This window comes from Rhinolophus sinicus, linkage group LG09 (assembly GCF_036562045.2).
Source record: "Rhinolophus sinicus isolate RSC01 linkage group LG09, ASM3656204v1, whole genome shotgun sequence".
Lineage (NCBI taxonomy): Eukaryota > Metazoa > Chordata > Mammalia > Chiroptera > Rhinolophidae > Rhinolophus > Rhinolophus sinicus.
In genome coordinates, this window is record NC_133758.1 from 114,586,417 (window position 1) to 114,611,594 (window position 25,178).

Genomic DNA, 25,178 nt, shown 5'->3' on the forward strand with positions numbered 1-25,178 from the left:
AAGAAAACCCTATGTGCACACATATGTATATACGTGCAGTGACGCTCACCAGTGAGCTGGCTGCCTGTGGTCTCCGTCATCTCCGAGAGCCAGGTCTGCGGGCCTTTTGGACAAGAACGCTGACAGAAAATGGTAAATAGGCTGCAACTACAGAAGCTGTCATTTTGAATGGAATGAAGACGTAATCATCACGTTGAAGGACCAAGGAATCAATGACAGGAAGAAGGCACCACACGGGGGCCACCAGTCAGGGCAGAGTCTCCGTGACACTGGTCACAGAGGGTCCCTTCAAGGCTCTCATCTGAAACCCACCCTCCACCCGCCGGCTCCTGAGTATTTGCACACGTGTGTGCACACAGTGACACAGTCACGTGTATCACGTGACAACCACGGTGTCTGACACTTCCCATTCAGCCTTGTGTTTCTGTGCTTTTGCTCATTCTTGGACCCGACTGCCCTCCTCCACCCGCCCAGACCAGACTTGTTTCCCGCTCTTGCATTGACCATGTGCTCCCCACCCCCACTCTGAAGTCATCTCACCTGCACTGTGTGTTGGTGGCTTTGACGTGGGCGCGCATCCCCCTGGGAGGGCATCAGGCCTTTCCGAGGGGGTCCCTTTCCGGATGTTGTGCCTCCATATGGATTCGTTGCTAAAACTGAGGTATCTGAGAGCTCACCTGGGGCAGCGTCAGAGCCAGGGTCCCCCTGACTCCACGTTCAGGACGCCCTCTCCTCCCTCACAAGACAGGCGTTGCTCTCAGCCATCAGGGGTCTCACGGGGCTGCAGTTACTCAGGTGGACAGACCTTACACCTGACGCCTGACAAAGGGAACGTGGAATTCCTGGGAGAGGGCGGAGCAAGTGAATAAGTCAAGTGATTTGTCAGCAAACTCTTTGGATCATTAGCTGGTTTCCAAGTCCTCTTGTCAACCAACTTGACAAAGAATCTAATTGAGTCGTCAAGTTACAGATCATGAAGCATACATTTTGTGACAGATTAATTAAGTGAGATACAGAAGAAAGGTTTGAAAGACCGAGTGGCGTGATGTCACCACAGAACTCCTCGGTTACCTCCACTTACTTACGGGAACAGGGTTTCCTGCCCCGTGTTGAGAAGACTGAGTAAAGGCGCTGCCTCGCTCTCGCAGTGAGTCCTCCACTGACTTCTAAGGAAACAGTTCAACAGGCCTCGTTTAGCACAGTTTGAGATGCATTTCTAAGGACATGTTACCTTTTTGTTTAGCAAATATCAAAAGTCCTAAAAGACGTACGCACGTTTATTGGCTGTGTCCTATTCATTATCACAGTGATAACTACTCAGTAGAGAAAAACAGAATTTACCATGATGTGGTGAGAGGAAACAAGAACTAAAGTCTAATTTGTGTGTGCATTTTATACAGAGAGGTTTGATCAACAGAAGAAGATTTTCAAGCAGAAAGTACATGCAATGAGCTGAGATTACAGGGGGTAGTGGGATGGAAGTAAGTTCAAGAAAGACGAGCCAAGTTCTAAAACTCTGCCTGTGAAAAGCAGAGCTTGCGTTCCTTTCTATGTGGAGGGTTCTGGGCATCAAAATGCTATCGTATTTAGATTCCTTTTATTAGATTTTTTAAAAAGATGAAACATTTGAAAATTTCATATTTACAATGCAGTAGAAAGTATTACATCTGTTGCAACCAATGGAACTCATGATGGAAATTTTCTGGTGTCGATTGAACATTTTAAACACGGTTGTTCAAAATTATTTGGGGGATGTGTATGAAAAATATTAGTGACATACATGGTGTAGGTTTATACCAAGAGTTCAAGAGCGCTTTACCTGTCTGTACCTACCTTATTTTCCCTTGTTTTTCCCAGGCAGGGAACTAAACCCAGGCAGGTTGAGATGCAGAATGGGCATTTCTTGTTGGCCGTGAGTGGCACATGGAGACAATACAACCATCGGTGGTGTTACGAGGATGCATTTGGTCTTTGACACGTTGTCTCTGGGCCGTGGTGAAACTGTCTCTTGACAATTCTCCTTTCATAATGACCAGCAAATAAGCAGCATTGTAGGATATCAGGTCTTTCATTTGCGTTCAATAAAATAAAATAAGATAAATGAATCCATTGCAAAAAGTACTGGGAACATGTTTACATTTAGTATTTGAAATTTTCTTTGGTGATTTTGGAAAAGAAAAACTCAATGGATCTAATACTGAGCTGAGAACGAGTGTGTTCACCTTGAGGACTTAATAGCCTGAAGTGAGCATTTCCTTCTTTACGCTTGAGCTGGAGAGTTTCCCAAAGGTCTCCTTTAGATGTAATGGCATTTGACCCATGGGCTTGTGTAATGTTGGTGGAGGACGACGGAAGGGTTACTGGTCCTGACATAGGCTCGGTGGCTGTTCATTTAGAAGAGAATTTAATCATAAATTCATATGAGGCTTCTGTTAAAGACAAATGAACCGTTTTTCACATTTGCAATAATCACTTTTTTAGTTCAAAGAGGTTGCTCATGCCTTAAGACGAGCCAACATGCCAATGCATTAATTAACTCAAAATAGTGAGTTACGCTTTTAGGGCCGACAAAAATAGCAGAAGGGATACAAGCAGTGCTGTATTCCTTTTAAGATTCCCACGAAGTCACTGAGAATTGTCAGAAGAATGTTTACATCCTGTATTTTGATTTGGAATTCCAGAGAAAGATAGAATTCTAGATCTAGAAGGGACTTGAGAGCCTGTCAGAACCAACTTGCTTCTTTTACTAAAAAGGAGGGGGTTGTTCAAAGTCCCAAGGACCGGGAGCATGACATGGGGTCTGGGCCCCTCCTGTGTCCCCTGGTGCCGCTGGCTGTTGGGCTGGAGTCGCTGCAGCACCCTGGCTGCATGGAAACCCTCAGCTGAGGGTGGGAACTGGGGCACACGGAGCAGCTAGACGGCCCTGCACCATTAGCTCATTTAGAAATTGTCAAAACATGTCATAGCTCGTGGGGTTAATAACAGGAATGAGCCAGAAGGAGAAAAGATAATGAGGGGGCAGGGTGAGCACCATGGGGGCGTCTGGTTCCAAGGAACAGACTCTCAGACTGACAGAGCTGAGAGCAGAAAGATGAAAACACACCAGCCAGGCTGCGTGCCTCACAGGAGTGTCGGTTCCCACCTTCGGATCATGCTGGAAGCACCAGACGTGGTCCATGCAGGTCCCCAGCCTTTGTGCATGCTGCCCTCTCTCCCAGGCTTGCAGCACCCGGCCTGGGCTCTGAGCTGGGTGCAGCGTCACTTCTGTCCTCTCCCCTCTGACTCCCTCACGGCACCCACTGCCTGTGGCAGGTGGCATTGCACCTGGCTCCTGCTCCCTCCGGCATGCTCCGTGACCACCCTCACTATGCTCAGGTGAGCTCCCTTACCTGCTCCTGCCCAGCGCCAATGCCCGGCCCTGGCACAGGTGCACAGGTGGGCCCTCACTGAACACCTGTCATATGGGTTCAAGGATGGCATCCCTCGGGCCCTATGGAAGTTTACCCGTGAGAAATGGAGGACTCACCTAGGCAAGAGGGCAGGTCTGGTAATCGCTCTGCTGACTGTACACTTTTAAATGGTTTAACACGTGCACACTGAATATAGACTTCTCACATCTTGCTGGCTTAGGGTTCGCAGTTGGCTGAATTTAGAGCAGTGACTCTCAACTTTTCTCTTTTTATTGCTACAAAACTTCTGAGGAATATAAAGCAATTCAGACAAGCATTCTCAGTGCTGGAACTGGATTGAAAGGGGGTGGGGCAGGCTTGGAGCCCCACCCCTCAGGGATGCATTCTGAGGGGGCCCGGATGCCAGGAGAAGCCAGCCGCAGGCGGTCCTAATGTTTCCAGGGGGCCAGTTGGGCGTCCTGCTTCACCCCTGAGTGAGAGCTGTTGGTGCGGTCGGGGGAGGGGCAGGGCGGCCCTAGCACTTACTCAGTACCTGCCGTGTGCTGTCCCCCTTCCTTTGACCAGCCGGCCCCACTCTACCTGAGCAAACTCACCCAGGGTGGACATTACCACATGGCATGGCACTGTCGCCCTTGCGTACGTGTCTGTCCCCTCGGAAACGGTGAGTCACCAGAGTCGAGACTCTTGCATTAGGAATCTGTGTTCCCAGGTCCAGTCATGGGGCCCTTCCCAGCAGTGGACGCACGGCGGGGACCTGTACTGTGGATTGGCATCCTGTTTGGTCTCTGCTGCAGCCCTGAGGGCCAAGTAGCCACCCACCTCCTGACGAAACTGAGCCAGAGGGGTCAAGACAGCTGACCCGGGCTGCCATCCACTGCTCTGTGGGGATTCGAACCCGGGACCTCTGTGCTCTCCCACCACATAGAAAAAAATGCGTTCCTTTACTTGACCTTGTTCAGTGAGGGTGACAAAAGCGAAGGCAGGACACAGGTCTGCTCGGCCATCTGCGCTGCAGTGGATGGCAGTGCAGAGAGCAGCTCTGAGTGGGGTCAGTGCCGTGAAAGGACATCTCAGGGCTGAGTCACAACACAGGCTGTGTGGACAGAGTGGCCGGCCACCAGCCCAGGTGTGACAGCAGAGCCGCAAACCATTGTCAGAAAAGACTTGCTTGTGTTAATTCACAGGCAGTGTTTCTTCTCCATATTTGCCCCCAATTAGGAGTCTTGCAACAAAAACCAGGAAGGAAGCTGGAAGAAAGGGTCCATTGTGGGGGCGCAGTCACCGGCCAGGAGACACTGCCTGTGCATTTGTGCTTCTGCACAGTCGCTCCTTTGTCTTCTGTCCTTCACTTGTTAGCTCTCCTGTGAAATGTCTGCTTTGGAAAGTTTCTGTCCGTTTGTTCATTTCATTGTTGGGGATCTCCAGTGAACCAGCTCCAGGAGGAATGTTCTCCTTGGTGTTCTTTTGGTTTTGTTCGTGCTCTGTCATTAGTCTGCTGTCCTGTTAAAATGACGGTGGTGTGGGTGCCATGGCGACGTCACCGGACTAGCAGGGCACTTGGCGTGGCCTTCACTTGGTTTAGCCATTCATTCATTCGTCAGAGGAATGAATTTTCAATGAAGCACAGTGAAACTACAGCCAGCACAGACCTTATTTCCCCAACTACCATAACAGTGCTGCCTTGGATCGTATGTCTTGAGGAGCCATGAAGTTTAAAATCAATTTCTACATTAAATTTTTAAAAATAAGAACCCTGGTACACAGCTGTCTCAGAGTTGTGCACACCTGTCCCTTCCAACTCCAGAGTTAGTAAGAGTCCTCTTCTCCATGCAGAGATCTTAAAACACCTGGGCATTCAGAAAGAAAGAAAGTAACAGCCTCATTCAACTTACACGTGATGTGTTTCTAAGTAGCCTGTTACATGTGCTCAGGGGCCACGTAACCTCAGCCAAGGACACTGTTGTTCTGAGTCTTTTCAGTTTTACTAGAAGCTTCTCTCCCAAGATCGCCTTGTATTTAAACCAGAACTTACTGTGTCACTTATGAAGATGAAGGGAGAGCAGATGCCGACAGTGCCGTTAATATTTCAGGCCAAATTCCAGATGTTCCTGTGGAATGTTTGTCACAAGTTCCCCAATAGTATTGTTTATGTCTCAGTTCGTTTATACTTTTAAAACCCCTACTTTTTAAAAGAACTCATTTTAAAGCAAATTCAGTTATAACCCAGGGTCAGCCTGGAAACCATTGCACCCACCGCGTCATTTCTGAATCTTTGAATGTGTTTGTCTGTCGTCACACGCGATTCAAATTCAAAAGGCTGATTCATAATATGTTGAATGTTGAGGGGAAATCTTGCTCTCCATCCCTCGCATGCCTGTGGCTCCCCAGGCTGAAACATTTCTGGAGGAAGCCGTGTTTGAATGCCTCGATTCCTGGCACCCCAAATTCCAAACTTCTGGTGTGTTGAGCAGATTGGGGTGCCCTGGTTGGGGGGTGTAGACACTGAGGTGTTGGCTGATCTATCCTTGCCGTGTTTTGTCCAGTGAGCCTGCCCCTGAGGCCCGGCAGCCCCTGTGGCATGGACGGGGCCCCCCTGCTGCCCTCAGAGGCCGAGGAGACTGTGTCTGTCGGCAGCTGTTTCGCATCTGAGGACACAACTGAGGACTCAGGGGTGATGAGCTCCCCCTCAGACATCGTCTCCCTGGACTCCCAGCACGACAGCACCAAATCCAAAGACAAGTGGGCCACAGACCAGGAGGACTGCAGTGACCAGGACCTAGCTGGGACCCCGGAACTGGGTCCCCAGAAGAGCCCCTCGTGGGAGAGGAGCTGCCCTGGGAACTGGCATTTGAGGTGAGTTGTGGGACAGCTGGGCGGGGAGGGCCGTCCTGGTCTGGAGGAGCAGTTGTTTGTCACGGTGACCAAACACTCGTTAAGAGTCTGCTGCCGGCCAGGTGCCCTCCACATGGTCACCACTCCTGATTCGGGCGTTTGCTCTGTGTGACCCTGTCTCCCTGCTCTTTCCTGATGTGCAGGTGTCTATAAATAACTCCTAGTCATATCATTTGTTCAGACACTTTTATAAATGGCACCCTACTCGTCCTGTACGTTTTCAGTCAGCATCCTGTTTTTAGGATTTATCCATGATGAGGCATGTGTCATTAGTGCATTGTTTTTGTTTTTGTTTTTTTCATTTTTTAATTAATGGACACTTAGGTCATTCAGGTTTTCCAGCACTGGACACAATAAGGAAGCGATACACGTGTCTGTTTACACACAGAGAGTTTTCTAGAAGAGAAATTATTAAACCTTCAGGAAAACTCTTCAGCTGCATGGAGTGCTGACAGATACTGTCCGATTCCACAGCCAGTGGGGTCAGTGCTGAACTGCCTGCCTGTCCCGTCTGCACCAGGGTGTGGGCCCGTCGGCAGCTTGAGCTTGGCGGTCACATAGGTGTCAGGTGGTATTTCATGTGGTTTTAATGTACAATTCTCTTATTAGGAAGGATGACAATCTTTGCATATGTGTACTAACAATGTGATTTTCCTTTTCTGTGAATTGCCTTTTAGTAGACTTTGACCTTTTAAAAAAAATTGCAGTTACTTTTTTTTTTAAAAAAAAGTCATCAATGTGTCCTTTCTCAGTTATTTCCACAGATAGAGTCTTTAAGACTGTGGCTTGAATTTAACTTTGGGTTTTTATTGTTGTCCTATGAAAATTGCTTTTTGATGTTGTTGAATTCATCCTCTTTCTCCTGAATATCTATGATCTTGCACATTTAAGAGCCGTTTCCCATACCTTAAAAGACTGAAGTTTGTCTGCATCTCTTGCTAAGTTTAGTGTGGCTTTCTCACATTTAGGTTTCTCCTCTACCTGGGGTTTATTTGGGGCTGTGGTGTGAAGAAAGTATCTTATTTTTTCCCACTGATTCCTAGTTCCACTTTGGTCACATACGAAGTTTCTAGCACTTTTCCATAGTACTGGCTTGTTTATCCATCATTGACCCCGCACCACACTATCCTAATTCCTTTCTTTATTCTCATATAGAAAAGCAGGTTAATTCTTAGTAGCCCATCACTGTTTTTTTTCACCTTTTAAATAATTTTAAAAATTATTCACACAATGTTATAAAACAGAAATAAAAATAAAGTAGAATAATAAAAATAATTCATAAGTCGGTCACCAAAATGAATGAATGCTATTGTATTTTTCATGTTTTGTTCCACTTTTGTCCATATGAACATGCAAATCTTCATCTGGTTAATGGAATTCTAGCATCAATAATATTTTATTTTGATTTATTTTTACGTAACAGTTTATCAAGAGCATTTCCCCATTTGTCAAGTATACTCTAATAATTTTAATGTCCAGCTTTTCAATCTTAAGGACAATTTCAAGGACAAGTTTATATTTCATCAGACAGGAACCTAGAAGGTGGCAATCGGCCCATTCCTTCTGCACCCCAGACGAGATGCATTTAGCTGAGGTTGGCTGTGCTGTTTGCATCTATGAGAGCTGAGAAAAACTGTGGTATTTCCTTCTCAGTCCATGTAACGTCATGACAGACTCCCTCTCTGCAGCAACCTCCGGGCCTGTTCTGTTCGTTTGCATGAGGATTGCACACACAAGCCTCCACATCTGACACTGAGCAGACGTTTGTAACTCTGCCCTGGGGAAGCCGTGTCAGTCACAGTTTGCTTTGCTGGTCTTGGCCCTGATGTAAAATCCTGCTGATTTGTGTCCAAATGCAATAGTCCATGTTGTCTGTGGCCACAGCCAGGATGATGACGGAGCCTTTGGAAGCCGGCGCTCTGTCCGCCTGGGAGCAGGGCATGTCTGTCTGGCCTCATCTCTGGGGTGCCTCTGAATTTGAGTAGCATGGGGAGGGGGCTCTGGAACCAGACAGGCCCATGGTGGAATCCCACCGCCACTAGCTAACTGGATGTCTGGCCGTCGAGAGCCCACCTCACTGCCAAGCCTTTCATTTGCTTATGAACGTACAGGTCCTGCCTCTCACCTTTCAGAGATTTGGTGAGCCTGTGAATGCCCCGTGCACATGGCACAGTGTGTGCCCCATCGCTGTGGAGTAGGACCCATTGCCAGTTATGGCTGTTAGTTTAGGAAACGGGTGCCAGAGGATGGGCAGCAGGGCACTTTCCTTCTCTGGGTCAGCGTGGCTGTCACACGGGGTTGAAAATGATCCCAGCCCTGTCTGTGCTGTTCCATTGTTTGTCCCAGAGTTGAGATCGACTCTCTGCCATGATTTTTCATGGAATGACCATAGTTTTTTTTACAGGAGTTTCCTCCACCGACAAATTGGACATAGTCAGAGAGGTCAGGCAGGCACACCACACATGTATGTCCAAATGCTTGGTTTTCAATAAGAGCCTATAGTGTGCTTGCTGCAGGGGTCGCAAACTCAGAGGCCGCAGAGAGAGGTGGAAAGTGCATGTTTTCTCTAAAGAACCAGCCTCACTCCAGCCTCCAGCTTTTGCCCTATGGGATTACAGACCCAATAGGGCCGGTTCTGAAGAGAAGCCAGAAATCTAGGTTTTTGTGTGTGGCTTCCCTAATTTTCAGTGTTGCCATTCAATTCGAACATCCAGGGCCACCTAAATACCTGTGTGTGCTGCGTGCGGCCTGTTCCCGACGTGCACTCTGAGTGTGGAAGGCCTGGCCCTTCCTTCTCCGCTCTCTGATTTCCCAGCTGTGGAGTATCCGCAGCTGCAGTTACTCACGTATTCCCTCCATAAAGCTCTTAAAAATGCCTTTCACAAGTAAATTTGGGAGGTCATTCTGTCTTCCTGTTAGTGAAAACCTCTCACAAACTCTACAGCAAAGAAGCCTGTTACGTGTTCCCCTCTGGAGTCCCTCTCAATGTTTGTCAGAATGATGGTCCGTGAAGCACTTGGGAAGCGCTGTTCTCTGGATGTCACACCCTCCACACTGTCGCGCTTAAAGCATTTGGCAGAACACACCTCAGGTACACGGAGAGAGAACGCCCCTCTCGAGCACAGTGCCTCCCAGACACAAGCTGTGTGGTCCTGCGCTCAGCACACAGCCGGCTGAGAGCCCTGCAGCAGAAAGGCGGGGAAGCCTGGAGGGGGCAGGCTGGGGCTGGGGCTGGGGCTGGGCCAGACCGCGGGAGCTGTCCAGCACTGCCTCGGAGAGGAAGTCTGCAGAGCTCAGGCGAGCCTCGAAGACAGCCAATTGCAGGTGGCCAGACTGGCCAGTGGTCAAGTGCAGAGACCTGTGCTAAGGGGCTGGCAGCCCAGAATCCAGCTGGAATTGTGTGGGAGCAGAACTAACCACCACTCACGGAGGTGTGGCCTGGCCCTGGCCCCTGGACAGAAGCCCTGTATCAGAACACTGCACAGGAGTGCCGGTGCAGCAGCTATGGAGAGGACCAGTGATGAAGAACCCTTTCCTGATATCCCACACTCCCAGGGGAGGATGGGCCAGCGAACAAGGCCTGTCACAGTGTGCTCGCCCAGCCTGCACTGCATCTCAGGTGCCCTTGAAATCCGTGCATCAAGACCATGTTTCCGAGGGCACTCGAGGGGACATACCACTGTTCTCGGTGCCTGGCTCTGCCCTCATGATTCTCACACCGAGTTTCTGCAGCTAATCCTAAGACAGCCATTATGTCCTCAGAAGACACGTTCTTCCTGCGTGGCAAACAGTGACAATCCAGGGCCTGGCGGTGACAGTGAGACACCCTCCCCCCCACACAATTGTCTGAATGCCAGATCTCAGAGGCTTGGGCAAAGCCAAAGTGACCCTTTGCTGTGACTGGCAAAGCTGGGCCTCTCCAGGTGGGGAGTGGATTCTGAGAGTTTGTGGAGCTGTCCCCAGTCATCTCTGCCTGCAGGAACTCCACGACACGGCCAGCCCCCAGTCAGATGAGGAGCGTTCTGATTTTCAGCTTTGCCTGAGCACCTTATATTGCCCTCACTCCGCTGCCCCTCAGGTGTTCGCTGAGTCCTGTGGAGAACAGAGTAAGACTCTTTGTGACCTGAGAAGACCCAGAGTTAAGTACCGATTTGCTTGAGTGTCTCTCCTTTCTCTGTACTCTGCAGATTGCAGGCACGTAGGGTTCTTTGGCTGGGGCCCCATGGCCTGGGCCCCATGTTCACAAATCGAAGGCAAGTACCATTTCCTCCAGAGCTCCCGCTCAGCTGAAAGCACCTTCTTCACCTGGTCAGCCCAGTGGCCAAGTTTCCCAGCTCCTGTCCATGCAGTTGACCTACAGCCTCCTCTTTCATCAGTGGCAGTGTGGGCTGGGCTCCGTCTAAGGCCCTTGGAGCCAAGCTTTGGAACTGAAGAGTCTCAGGAATAAATACTGGTCTTCTAAAGAGGGCAAATCTGAATGCTTGGTAATGACTGGAATACGTTTTATGTGCTGTGATCTGAAAAGGATAGATTTTCCATCAAGTCTTTGACTGGATCCAATTATAATTTTTCATTGCAACATAACTCTATGTCCTTGACCCTGTAAGTGGGACATCAAATTCCCAGAGTCATCCCTCCACTTAGTGCCTCCAGTAAATAAGTTCCTTAAGGAAGAATTCAGCCCAAAAGCACACAAGCAAGAGAGTGGCATGCGGTTATGAGCCCCTCATTGTGGGGACACCTGGGAGTGGCCTTCTGCGTAGCTCTGCCCTGGGCAGGTGGCTTGTCACCAATACCTGCATTTGCTTGCGGGTCTCTTCCCAGATGCATCTTTCCTTTGTATGTGGCCCAGAGCAACTCAAAGGGAAGAGTAAAAGTCCATGGTCAGATTGCCTGGGGTCATATCTGCACCTGGTGATATGCTGGGGACTGCATGCCCTTGGGCCAGTCACTTGACCTGTCACTTCGATGTCTTGTCAGTGCAATGAAGCCGTGTAGTAAGTGCCTGCTGCTTAGAAGACAGCCTGGCATATTGCCAGCCTTCAGAAAATGATAGCTGTTGTTATTGCTGGTGCTGTTGTTATTTACAGCTGCCTGTGGAAGGGTGCAGATTGCTGGGAAATCCTTAAAATGTGTATCTAGCTCTGATCATTTGCCTCTTTGAACTATTTATAACACCTTTGTTTGAAAAGAAACTATACACACACACACACACACACACACACACACACAGACTCATGTCTGTCTGGAGATAGATGGCGGAGAGAAACTGAGAGCGCTGTTGCCTCCTACCTCCTCCGGGGGAAGTGACAGTGGAACTTGCATGATTTTTATACCCTTGAATTCAAAGGCAGTCTTGCTGTAACAGGCAGCTTACCCATCAGTGGATAAACAGTGTGGCATTCAGTTCTGGGGTCCCTTCACAAGCATCAGTTCATTCTGCAGGAGCTGGATGGGGTGTGTGAGGGACACTGGGTATGTGGGTTTTGGGCTCTGTGTTTTGAACAGTAGGGCCACACTGAAATCATGCGCGGAGCCCCAGGAGACAGAAGGTGTAGCTTCTCCAGGTGAAGGGCACCTCCCTGAATTGCCCTCTGCCCTCCCCTCCCTACCTGGCAACCCCTCAAGTTCCTTCTGAGCCCTGCTTGTCAGTGGGCGGTGGGCATGATGGCTAGAGAAGTGAGAAACTGTCTTTTACCTGCAGGGTTTATGGCTTCAAGTCATTTTATGGAACTGAGACTGCACAGGTCACTAGTGGAGGGGCCGGAAAAGGGTTTTCCACTAGATCATACCAACTTCTAGAGCCCTGGAATTTTATCACTACAGGAACTGTGACCTGGGATGCACTTGGAAATAAATTGTACCATCCAGAACCCTGGAACTTTGTAATGCTAGGACCTTTGGACCTGGGGAACATTTAGAAACATTTTATACTGTCTAGAACTAGGGAACTGTGTAATTACAGGGACTTTGTGCCTACAGGAACATTTAGACACATTTAACACCTAAAACCCTGCAACTTTGTAACTTCATTTACAAAGGAGCATTTACAGCACGTTTAAGACTTTAAAGAACCTTAGTACAGTAACCACTGGCCACACTGGGCTATGAGCACTTGCCTAGTGGCTGGCCCTAGGTGACGTGTGCTCCAAGAGTAAAACATCCTCCAAATTTGGTCTGAAAAAAAACTCATCTTATATTAATTACATGTAGAAACAATGAAAATAATGTGGGTTGAATATTGGTTTAAGTATACTAATTACTTAAGTATACTAATTAAAGTTAAAGTTAAAGAAGGTATCTAATTAAAATTAATCTGACCTACTTATTTTTACCGTTTTTAATGTGACTACATGGAAATTTAAAATTACATGTGTGGCTCATACTACATTTCTATTGGATACCATTGTTCTAGAATCCTGCAGCTTTGTAAATACAGGAGCATTTGTTAATGGAATGGGGAAGTTAAGCATATAGGACTGTCATCAGCTGTGTATTTTCCCAGGTTTCTTGCCTTTAGTTTATCAAGTAATTTTTTTGAAATCTTATGGGTTGCTTTGGTTGTCATCAGCAGATGCAATTGCTACCTGAAAGGGACATCTTTTTCCTCTCCCGCTCTTTTTATTTTTTCATAATTCTGCCACTGAATAAATTATTTAAGGAAACTCTTCTAGCCACATCAAATAGAAAAATGACTGAATGTGCAAGAATGGGTTGTAATCAGCCCATGCTCGTCTTTTCTTTCTCATATGAAATGAAAACAACAACAACATGAAAAGCACCTCTTTGTCTTGACACAGATTTGACCCAACTGCTCCTAGTTCTGGTTCCTGAAGGCGTGGCAAGTCATCAGGCCTGCATCCCCTGGGGACACCCACCTTGCTGCCCCCGCCCCCACCACTTCCTGGACAGACTCTGGTTTGAAACTTGTCAGTACTGTCCTCTGTCCCTCATAATTTGATGCAGCAGTGGCCTAACCGTCATCGTGTTCTCTGCAGTCACCTCCGTGTGACAAAAGGCTGCTGGTAATGTTTATTCAACATGTGCAGCCCAGTATCAGAATGTCTGTGCTATGTTTGTTCTTTATTTCCTTGGCCTGAAGCCACAACCAACTGTCAATAAGAAACATAGCTAAAGACTGGCTATGGGTTGGGGGTGGGGAGTGGTGCATCTGTGCATGGTCACCTTAGGCTGCACAGAGGCCGATGCTTCCTGCCAAGTCTGGACTCCTCAGGGACATACGCAGGCGCTGCAGCTAAGCCCACAGCAGGCTGCCCTCCAGGCCCAGGGAGAGGGATGCTTATAATCCATTAGTAACCCCTGGGGAGAAGTGATGGTGGGGTGAGGAAGGAGAAACAAACATGGCTAATCTCTCCCTCCTGAGATTTTACATTGGAAAGCAAAACTAGATACCTCGCTACTGGCTTTGCATTTTGTCAGTTAATCCATTCACGCTGAAGCCTGGGGCCCAGAGTGGAAGCCTTGCTTGGCCTCAAGGAAAGAGCCGGGTGGTCTGCAGGCCCCGCCCTCCCCTCCTGGGCAGGACTGGGCTCAGCAGCCTCCTGAGAAACAGCAGCCCAGGACCTGGGCTGGCTGGGCAGATCCTGGCTTCCTCGCCAGCGCTGGCTCGTTTCACGTGACCACTCTCTCCCCCTGGGCAAGCAGCACCCTAAGAAACCAGACTCATACTGGAGCCTTAGAGCAAGCAGGCTGAGCCAGGGGCTGAAATGGGGGACGTGTCTGCAGAGCTGGGAGCACAGCATCTGGCCAAACCTGTGAGGTGTGGGTGAGGCAGATGGAGGAGGGGCAGGGCAGGAAGGAGAAGCAGGTGGGAGGGAACAGCAGGAGGTGGAGGGTCCCCAGATTTCAGTGACAGGGCTTGGCCTGCAGAGGGCAGGAACCAGCTCAGCTGCCCTGAGCCCCTGGGGCTGGGCTCCTGAGGCTTTTTATCCCCCTGCCCAGGCAGCAGGAAGACAGTGAAGGGGGGGCTGGCACTCAGGCTGCAGCCGCCTGGTCTACGGTCGCCAGGCTCATAGCTACACCCTGGGACTGTTAGGCACTCAGTAACAAAATTGTACCCCAAAATGTAAAGTGCTTTGCAAGAAAGAATTATTGGTCATTAGAGGGCCAAAGGATTATTTAAAATTTGCCCATTTAAAAGATTATTTTGTCACTCAAGCTGCTTTGTACCAAAATGAACATAATTCTAAAAAAAAAAAAAAAGGAAGAAATATTCGTGGTACTTTATGAGTTTAAACAAATCACACTGGCGGGTGGTGTTTGTGTACATTTCGATCTGAGCCTTGTCCATTGGCAAGTTATTTTTAGACCCTCACAATCATGTATATAATTACAGTGGACCCTTGAACAACGTGGGGGTTATGGAAGCCGACCCCCACCCACTCAAAACCCCCCAGTATAACTTTCAACTCCCCAGACACTTGCTTGTCGCTCAGTTTCTTCAGGGGGGTGGTTCCAGAATGCACCCCCTCCTCCCTACAGGGACCGAGACATGAGGACGCTGCAGTCCTCATGTAAGATGGTGTAGCAACAGTGCATACAGTTGGCCCTTAGTACCCAGGGACTCCTAGCCTCGGAAGGAAAAACTGGTTTTGATCCCTGGTTGGTTGAATCCAGGGATGCAAGACCCTGGGATCTGACCGGACGACTCTATACCTCTTGACAAACACCCGCATATCTCTGGGCCCACACACTTTGCACCAGGGTGTTCAAGGGTCAACTGTAGATGTCTGGATTTCCCTCAAACATGCTGGCTTAAGCGCTGACGTCTTACTGGCTGATTTCCACACGCAGTGATTTCTCTAGCTCCCTCCCCCTGGAGCGCTTCTCACCAACACAATGAACGTTGTTGTGTGTCTGCCTTTCCTTCCCTGGGATTCTTTCCTTAAGGGAAGTTATCGGCAGAGAGGCTGATGACCCAAGTTCTCACAAAGGTAAAGCTTCGTCTTTGTCCCTTGGTGTCCATTTCAACATTACTTTCCAGTGAAAGCCAGTAGCAATGGCGTGAGTGTCTCAGAATCACTGCATTTTCGTCAGCCTGCAATGACTTTTTTTCTCTCGTTTAACATTCATAAAATGATAACATCCGTGGATTTGTATCTTAAATTTGTTTTTCGTTCTTATTAATGTTACTCTGTTCTCATAGAGAAGTGTGATTGTGCATACTCTGAAGTCAAGGCACATCCTTTGAAGTGAAAGTATAGATATAAGTTTGTGATATTAGCTGGGCTGTAAGCATCCTAAACTAGGAACAAACATTTTAAAAGTGCTCGGTTTCCCATTGCAAATACTGTTTTGTGTACAGCACTGTCCATTTTTCTTTGCCATATACTTTAGTAAATATTCAAAGTAAATTTACTTAAGCAGTCACATTCCATGAAAGAGAAAAACACAACTTCAGTAAAATGCATTGAAATACTTAGTCTAAGGCAAGAGCAGTGGGAAAGATGGTCTGCTTCCCGGGGTCCTTAGTTGTCGGTCCACAGCCAACCTCTTTGCCTGGCTGCTCAGAGGGCATCAGCTCAGACTAATCTGGGAGCCACTTCCTGGCTCCGAAAAGGACAGTCAGTCGCCCATTAAGAAAGACTCATTTATCAGAGTACAGACTTTGCTATGTGAGGATGGTTCCAAGCGTACTGCATGCATTATTATCTGGGCCCAATTCACAGTGATGGAAACGGGTCCTCAGTTATAACCATCAGCGGAGAAGACCGGCAGTGTTCGTAAGGCAGACAGTTGCCACATGCGTGTGTCTGTTCTCTGATGACGAACACGTAGACACAAGTGCCCTTGTAAAGGCCATTTTCAAATTGCTTTGGCAGCAGTCGTCCCATGGATGCTATTGTCTCATCCCAATGATGCAAATAAAGCAGGATTGACTCTCACGAGTAGGCGGGCTGACACCTTCCTGGACGCGCGGGTGGCAGGATGGCCCTGCACACCCAACATGGTTGGTCCTTCCCTACACTTAAGAGCCCATGTGGCCTTGGACAGGTCTGTTGGTCTCCTGACACATAGTTTTCTACCTGTAATAAGGCAGTGACAACACTGTCTGCCTTACAAATTGCTAATGAGAAGGAGAACAAGATCATCTGTGCAGAAGAGCTCAGCTCCAGGCCTGGAACAGGCCGTGACACAGGCGTGCTGGGCGCTTGGCTGTGAGGCGCTACCTCCTGTCAGGTCTCGGAAGACGCCCCTGAGGTCGGCCAGGAGAGGGAGCTGTATTTCTGTCACTGCTGTTACCACTTTTGCCTCCATCGTCATCATTTTTCTATTTCCTATTAAAGACCCAGGAAGCACAGCTCTGCGGGGGAGGTACTCAGGCCCTCCAAGCCCTGTCCCCTCCGTCACCTGCCCAGGGTGTGAATTAAGCTAAAGTGAAAGCAGGGAAAAGGGACCTGCTGCAGTATGTTGCCCTGCTGGGGTGAGCACAGCCTGGCGACACCTCTGTGCCAGACCGTGCAGCTTCCATCACCAGAGCCTCCCAGGATCTGATGGAACCGCCCCCAGGGCTTAGCAACGACCTGGCTGTGCGGGGCTGGGGGCTGAGAGCCCAGTGCCTGGCAACCATGTGTTTGCAAACTTGGTATCCAGATGGTCTCACTCCTTATTACTGTCTGAGGTAGGAGCCAGGTGCAGGCGAGTACAGTACAGATAAGCAAGCAAGTCTTGTTGGCTTGTCTGCTCGTCCGTGCAAAGGCTGCTGCTGCCGGGTACGGCTTAGTCCTCGGGCTGTGGGTGCACAGGGCCGGTGTGGGTGCAGAGCTGCTGACCCTTTGGGGCCACACCTCACACACACACACACACACACACACACACACCCCATATACACCATCTGTGTCTCAGTAGCTCCAAGGATGACATTGGTCCAGTGAGTGTAGAACAGTATGAATGTGAATATGATTTATACCGTCCTCAGATATTTCTAGAAAAGAATAAATTAAGTAAGTAATAAGAGGAGTGAATGAATGCTCTTGCTTTCTCTTTGGTCTTCCCTAGAACTGAGAAAGCCGCAGCAGCCGCCAATGATGACAGAGACCTGTTTATCACTGGACAGTTCCAGCAAACCCTGGCAGAGCTGGACGGCGATCTGGAAGGTAAGAACTACCCTCCCACACTCGGACGTCCTACTGTGTGGCAGCAACGCGCTGTGTGTAACGACCCCACATGGGTGTGCAGGAGGGAGAGCAACTCCGTTTGCAGAAAGCCTGGGTGTGCGGGCAAACGTGCAGCTGAGCACAGCTCCACACAGGGCTTTTCCTCAGGGGGCTGCGCAGCGCCGTGCAAAGCCTGCACAGCTGCCTACAACCTGCCCTGAGTAATGCCGATGTCACACATCAGCAAGTCTTGCACAGGCATGAAGAAGAGGAAAACCAGCCCTGCAGGACCCAGGTGAATTAGGGAAACCTTGGTGACACACAGACACACAGGTTTCTTTATGAACATGGCTAGCCTTTCCATCTCTCAGGAAAATGCAGGGCACACACCTGGATGGGGGCCTTTTGTAATGCAGCAGCTCGCACCTGCTGTTCTCGGGGTGCACCTGGGGGCGCGACACCGTAAGGCCAGAGCTGATGCAGATAGGCCTGTGGTGAAGAGCAAGACGGGGGCAAACTCCAGATCCACCTTTGTGTTCTGTACAAGGACACAGTGTTTCCAGAGGGCTTGAGATTAGGGATCTATTCTTAAGGGGAGGACGTTGGCAAAATGTGTCTCCCCCCTTCATCTTGAGACATCGGGGACCCGCCAGCTGCTCCTGTGCTGAATAAGGAAATGGTGCCTCCGGCCCAGGTACATGTAGATTAGAAACGGAAATGGTACTTTACAATGAACACAAATAAGTTACACAAAAGTAGCCTCAGGGAAATCACAGTCTGATGTGATACCTTGAGCCTCAGAGCCTAGGAATCGTGCACCGTGCACATCTGTGCACATGTGTGACTCGTGTTTGCACTTCTTTGCAGAAATGGAAGAGAGTTACGAAAGTGACACCAGCTCTCTCACCGGCTCCATCAATGGGGTGTCTCGTCCGTACATGCAAGGTGCTGTCATCGCCGAGAGTGATGCGGACATGATCCCAGTGACATTCATAGGGGAGGTTTTGGATGATCCTGTGGAGTCGGCATTGTTTTCCAACAAAAACAACAACGCTGGCTCTTTTGACAGGGGCAGCGCAGCCAGCAGGCTGTCCTGCCTGCCTCCCGCCCAGGCTGGGCCCAGCCAGCAGCATGGAAGGAAGAGGGCGGAAGCACTGGCCTCACCCGCCCCTGCCCGGGACGCTGGGAGAGAAGCCAGCACGGCCTCGTGCGACACCCGTAAAGGTGTGGGTCCAGGGGTTATGGAGCCCAGGGTGACTGCTGCCTCAGAGCTGCACACGCGTGACCTAAAGGCCCAGGACAGAGACAAGGAACGTGGCTCTGCTCCTGCTGGGATGGCACAGGCCGTCAGGAGAGCAACTTCTCCGCCACTGGAGGAGAAGGGAGACATCACTAAGGACGCCTCAGCACCACTGTCATGGTGTCAGCGAGGCCAAAACCCAGGCGGAAGTTTCGGACTGAAACATGGCCTTACAACGTACAAAATTGTCCCTCCGAAATCAGAGATGAGGTGTTACGACAGGGGAGTATCGCTCTCAACGGGCGCCATTAAGATTGACGAGCTGGGGAATCTGGTGAGCCCCCACGTGAATGGGGGCAGGACCATCGCCCTGTCGTCCTCTGCTCTTGAAAAAGAGACGCAGCCCGTTGGAAAAGTCAGAGAATCCCGGAGGTCCCACTCTGTGGAAAAGCACTCTGGCTGGCACACAGAGGGCTCGGCCAAGAGACCGGTCACCCCCACCCCCGCCGCGCCAGCAAAACCGCTGCATCCCGAAAGCAGGCTCGGAGCAGAGCCCACCTTCCTGGACCCCAAAGTGACATCGCCCCAGCAGCAGTCCCCCCAGCAGGACGATGGGAAAAATCTCGGGGCAGGCGAGAGCCGGCCGCCCACGGCAGCCACTTCTCACAAGAAAGTGCCAGCAGCTAGTGCCGCACATGTCCTGTTTCTCAAGCCTCAGAGAAGAACATCCAGTCAGTATGTGGCCTCTGCCATTGCCAAGCGGATAGGGCCCCCTAGAGCCCACGCCGACGTGGTGAGGAAGCATGGCAATGCTGGGAAGACCCACGCAGGCAGAGCGCCAGAGCTCACCGGACGGCCCCCCTCTGCGAAAGCCGGTGCCACCCCCAGCCCCGGCCCAGAGTCACGCTTAGGTAAAGATGAGGCAAAGTCGCCGTGTGGTCACCTTCCCAGCACCAACGGGGAAGAATCAGCAGTAGGAGCCCATCCCAGAGGCCAGGTCAGTGGCCCCCATGGAAAGCTGTCCACTCAGGACTGCCCTGCTGGCACCCACAGAAGTCCCTACGTCCCAGTAGTCACAGCTTCCCACAGGGATCATGTTTCCGTGGGGCAGAGCTGTGGTTTCGGTGGGAAGCAAAGCACCATTCACCACAGGACCAGCTCAGCATCTGACCCCACGTGCAGGCCGGTCAGCACCAGCCCCCCACCTCCTCGCTCAGGAGCAGACCAGGCTCCTGACAGGGCCCTGGTGAATGGCTCCAGGTGGGTCTCCATCCACAGTGAGCCCCCTCCCTCTCCGAGAGCGTCCGGCATGAACAGCCACGCCGTCCCCGAGCAGGAGCAGAAGCCCAGTGTGTTATGCACGGACATACATGACACCGACGGTCCATCGTCACCCAGCATCTTCGGGCCAAAGAAGAAGTTCAGACCTGTTGTCCAGAGGCCGGCACCCAAAGACACGTCCCTGCACAGTGCCCTCATGGAGGCCATCCACTCGGCGGGGGGCAAGGACAGGCTGCGCAAGGTGAGTACCACGCAGGTACCTGTTGCAGGGGGCCTGTCGCCTCCGTGCTCGGGCCTGGTCCTCAGCTGGCACTGGGGGAGGGGACGGCAAGGACACGCAGGGGTCCGCACGGGTTCATTTTCACCAGATTTCTGCTTCACTGCCCACGGAGTATCCGAGCAGAACCACTAGGACAGAAAGCCACTGGGCCTGTCCTCTCTGCCTTCAGGCCCTGCCTACCCCAGGCAAAGATGTCCCAGTAAACAGTCCTGGTGGTGGAGCGGTGGGTGCGTCATCCACGCTGGCCCTTGAACAGTGGAGGGAGCAGGTGGGCAGTCCGCACAGGCCACTCCTGCCCGACGTCCTTCAGTCACAGTAGGAACTGTTTAGGGCACCCCTTCCCCTTATCTAAGCATTTGACGCATTGCAAATATCTCATTGAATTGCTACACCACATAAAATTGTCTCCAAAATCAGACGAGGTGTTATGACAGGAATATCGCTCCCAACGGGCGCCATTAAGACTGACAAGCCGGGGAGTCCCCATGTATGACTGGAACTGCTTCCTGCATCTTGCAGGTGAGCAAACACAGGCCCCGGGTCACACTGCCAGCCAGTGGGGACCCAGGATCCCCACCCAGGTCTGCAGGACTTAACAGCACCTATCAGCTCTGGAAAGCGAGGACATAAGCGGCATTGCCCGAGGCCCCAGATACATAGCCTGTGGTTGTTATGTCACGTGGGATCACTGCAGCCTCTCAGTTGGGTGTGTCCTGTGGGGAAGCATCCTGCCTCTGACAGAGAGGGACTGTAGGATGGATCCCACAGGACTCAGCTGCTGGGCATTGGTTGTCCTTTGTGCTGCCTGCCACCTGGCATTTCTCCATCTCCTGAGTGACGTGTGCTGTACTGTCCCTAGACTGCAGAGCCCAGCTCAGAGGGAGGCATGAAGAAGCCGTCCTACACGGACACGGAAAGCGAGCATTCGGCCCTGCTGGCAGCCATCCGAGGGCATCGCGGTGCCAGCAGCCTGCGGAAGGTAAGGCGAGAGCCCACACGGCTTCCTGGGCCCTGTGGGGGCTGCAGAACGCAGGCCGGTGTGAGCTGATGGGGGCCATCCGGGGAACGGCCCACCCGGCCGCCACTCAGACCGGCCACTGCACAGGACGGGCCAGAGCGCCCAGAGGCTCCCCTCCCTTTCCCACCTGCCTCCCCAGCACTGAGTCAGTTCCTGGGGTGCCCAGCGTGGCTTCAGGGCTTAGATCACCCCAGAAGTAACACCTGGCACTGACCTGACCTGACCTTAGGAGCCAACGGGGACTCGAGTTTAGGGTGAGAGGGTGTCATCCTGCTCCCACACCCAGGACCCCAGGAACAGCGAGTATGACGGGCACACGCAGGGCATGGCGTGTGTGTCCTCCCGACAGTCAGTCGTGCTGGTGTGTGCGGCCCTCAGGCCGGTCCTCACGTGCCAACACAAGCAGGCCGCAGGGAGCTCAGTAAGGCACGAGTGCCACCTTGCTCCCTGCCGCCAGTCACTGGCACTGGAGGAGCTCGGGACGCGAGCAGACACCCCTCCGGGCTGGCTGTGGGGTAAGGCAGCCGTGCACTGCCCACGGAAAGGCCCTTCAGGTGTTGTCATTTAACCGTGTCTTTGCTAGGTGACGTCCTCTGCCTCTGAGGAGCTCCGGAGTTTCCGGGATGCTGCGAGGTCTGCAAATGGGTCGGGACCCACAGGGCTGGAAGACCTCGGCGGTCAGCCCCCGCCCGCCCTGCCGCCCCCAGCCCCTCCGGCTGCCCCGGCTCTCTCCACATCCAGGACAGTGTCCAGGTCCAGCTCAGGCCCCCTCGACAACCCGGTGGACGCCAGGCAGGCTTTGATGGACGCCATCCGCTCAGGCACCGGGGCCGCCAGGTTGAGAAAGGTGACGGACGAGGGGCTGCGTGTGAGCCTCTGTGGGGTGACAGGGAGGTGGAGGAGGGCCACGCACCTACAGGTGGGACCACCAGGCACGAGGCAGCAGCCAGGGAGGAGGGTTGGCAGCAGTGCGTCCTGGACCACACTGACCGGAGGGGCCATGTACGCCCTCAGCCGGGTGGGGAGGTCAGCCCAGATTAGCTCCTGGGGTTCTGGGGGGCTCACCTCCCTGCTGGCCCCTGAGCACACGTGCACCACCTACCCTGATGGGTCCAGGGACAGGCTGAGCAGGAGCCTGTGATGTGTCCTGCAGAGCACATGTCACACTCGGGGTGAGAGTATAATTTCTTTCTTTCATTTCCCTCCCTGGCATCGTGTTTGAAAATGATTGGGTTTGAAGTCCGTGAGGCAGAACACACTCTGCGTGGACTTTGCTGGGCTGCTCACCTGCCTGGGTCCCTGACAGCCATAGGATTTGTGGCCCCCACGATGACAGTCCCAAGTTAAAGGGGTACTTGGGCCGACGGCTTCTGAGAGCTGTTTCCACTCCAGACCAGTCCGTAACTTGCAGTGGGTCTGGGGAGTTTTGCTGGTACAGGAGGCGAGCAGTAGGTCTTCTCCTCTGAGAGATTGTTTCCAGATACTACGCGCGTAGCCACATGCGCAGGAGGGCTCACTGCTAAGGGTCCTCATTTTCCATACAAAGTGCACAAGTAACTGGGACTCAGACAGGTCAGTGTGGCTACAGACAGGACCTGGAAGCAGGTGACCCCTGCTGTGTGCTCTGAAGGGGGCGGGGGCCCCAGGACGGTGGGCCAGGTTCACGTAGGGCTGGCAGCACTGCTCAGAATAAAAAGGCAGCTTGCATTCCTGTTCCCCTCAGGAGCCAGTGGCAGCAGAGGACAGGGGAAGAGGCCCTCCCTCCTCAGGCGGCATGGCCCCCAGGGGCAGTACCCACTGCAGCCACAGGTGCCCAGAGGGGCTTCCTGCGCAGGAACGGCCTGCACGCCCACTGACCAGAGCTTCCACAGGGCCCCTGCCATGGCTCTCGGGCCCCCAGAGCTTGCCCCGTGTGACAGTGAGGAGCAGTGGCATGTGCACCTCGGTAGGACCCGAGACATCACATAGCTCGGACGCTGGCCATTATCACCGAGCGCATAGCCCCACCCCCACCTCGGGACGCTGGAGAGGAAGTGTCCTTAACCAAATGGCACTGGGCAGGGGCAGGCTTCACACTCCCCCTCCGGAGGGGAGGGCAGTTAAAAATTGTGGAGGGCTTGTGGGTTTTCTTTCTTTCGTTTTAATTATTTTTGTTATTTCTATGGAATGTATGTGTTGATGAACTTATATAGTTATATTATGTAAAATGAGGGAGAGTGAAGAAATTGGGGTGAATGGCTAAGTAAGGGTCCTGGAAGTGAGAGCGCGTGACTTCTGCTGGACACACATCTGTACCTTCAGCCTCGAGACACGTCTCCTCCAGACGCGTCCAAATCTCGGGCTGAAAGTGCCAATCTTTCAAAAGTCGTCCTCGCAGAGTCTAAGTGACATGGGCAGGGATCTGCCCTCATAGCCCCGCTGGCCCCCAAGGATGTTTCTTAGTTTCTCAAACAGGGTTTTTCTCAAAGTAAAATGCACAGGACATCTAGATCCGGACTCGGACTTTCTGGGGCTTTGAGCCTATAAACCTCAGTTTTCAAGTATTTCCCAAAGGGCTCTACACGCAGGTTTGCCAGTGGGGCTTTCGGTGTCCTCTGAGTAACACTGAATGCAGTATGGAAAGCCTGTGGCCACACACTGCACTCGTCTCTGACATACAGTCACCTCGCTGACGGGCTTTGGATCTTTTCAAAATAGACACCGCTCTCTCCACCTTGCAGGAGTCGTCAGAAGCACGGGCCCAGAGAGGTCAGCAGCTTGCCTAAGGCCACACAGCTGGGAAGTGCCTGACCACTTCCACTTTACACCCCAGGAGTTCTCTCTCTGAGATGCTCTCCTGTGCCTTCCAGAAAGAATGAAAAAAAAATAAAAAGAAAACAAAAAAAAAAAGGAACAAAGGAAGCTATGCTTTGAGAAAGAAAGTGGGGAGAAAAGCTGGGAGAGTGGGGTGGGCAGAGAGAGAAGGGCCAGCTGGGCATTTGGTGATGACGCAGAAGGGAGTGTGTGCAGCTGCATTGCCAGGCGGGCAGCACGAGAGCTGGGCGTGTCTGGGAAAGGTCCTTGTGGCCATAAAGTTCTGGCTGGGGCCCAAGGCCAGGCGGCTGTTTGTCACAATCTCAGCTTTCGTTCAGCTGCCACAAGTGGCATTTGAAAGCCCACGTTTTGATTGTTTGTTGGATTAGTCTGAGTGTTGTGACCTGCCTTCTCCATCCTGGAAAGGCCAGGGCAGTAAATATTTACATGGCACATCTGAGCTTTTCATGCCTGAACAGTTTACAAGATGCCCTTGGACTAAAGGCCAGGTCTGAGTGACCAGGAGGAGTGTGACAGAGGAGACCATGCCCTTTACTCTTTATCACTGCTCTACTCAGATGCATGTTAACGGGTACCTGGGGCTGACGACCGGACAGTGTCACTGCTGTGCCCAGTGGCCCGGAACTTGTCCCCACTCACACTCTGCATCTCAGAATCACGGAAAACCTGCTGAAGGAAATGTGGCAGCATTTTCCAGCAGCCCCAGGTCAGCTGCTGTCGGGGACACACGGGTGTGGCTGGGCCAAGCTGGCTTCCCCTGGAACCAATGATTTCTTCTCCTGGAGGTGTGTCCCTGACTTCATTTTCTAGTGGCTTGCCATCCTAGTTGGTGGGGAGCGGACCTGTGGCACAGGGCACCCGTGCAGTTCAGGCAGCAGGGCCGGCTGCTTTTTTCTAAGACGCTTGCTCAGATGGCACTTGTCTGCAAGGCGTGGGCCGTGGAGATTTCTGCTGGCTTTGCACAAATGTGCTCAGTGTATATTATGGCACTTGAACCTCTAAGGCAGGGGTGTCCAAACTGCGGCCCGCAGGCCAACCGCGGCCCACAACCCATTGTTAATTGGCCCACAGCAAATTCCAAAAATATATTTAGTTTACTTAAATAAACCAGGTGAGGCAATACGTA

At 51.6% G+C, this 25,178-nt stretch overlaps 1 protein-coding gene across 9 annotated transcripts in view; it reads left to right on the forward strand.

The window, feature by feature from the left end:
• COBL (cordon-bleu WH2 repeat protein) overlaps positions 1-25,178 on the forward strand; it is a 179,041-nt gene that overhangs the window by 150,662 nt on the left and 3,201 nt on the right. For all 9 annotated transcript variants that reach the window (XM_074341030.1, XM_074341037.1, XM_074341031.1 and 6 more), the window contains 5 exons: positions 5,954-6,263; positions 17,322-17,419; positions 18,287-20,181; positions 21,080-21,199; positions 21,822-22,085. In XM_074341030.1, coding sequence (XP_074197131.1) covers positions 5,954-6,263; positions 17,322-17,419; positions 18,287-20,181; positions 21,080-21,199; positions 21,822-22,085 — 2,687 coding nt within the window. The remainder of the gene's footprint in view (positions 1-5,953; positions 6,264-17,321; positions 17,420-18,286; positions 20,182-21,079; positions 21,200-21,821; positions 22,086-25,178) is intronic.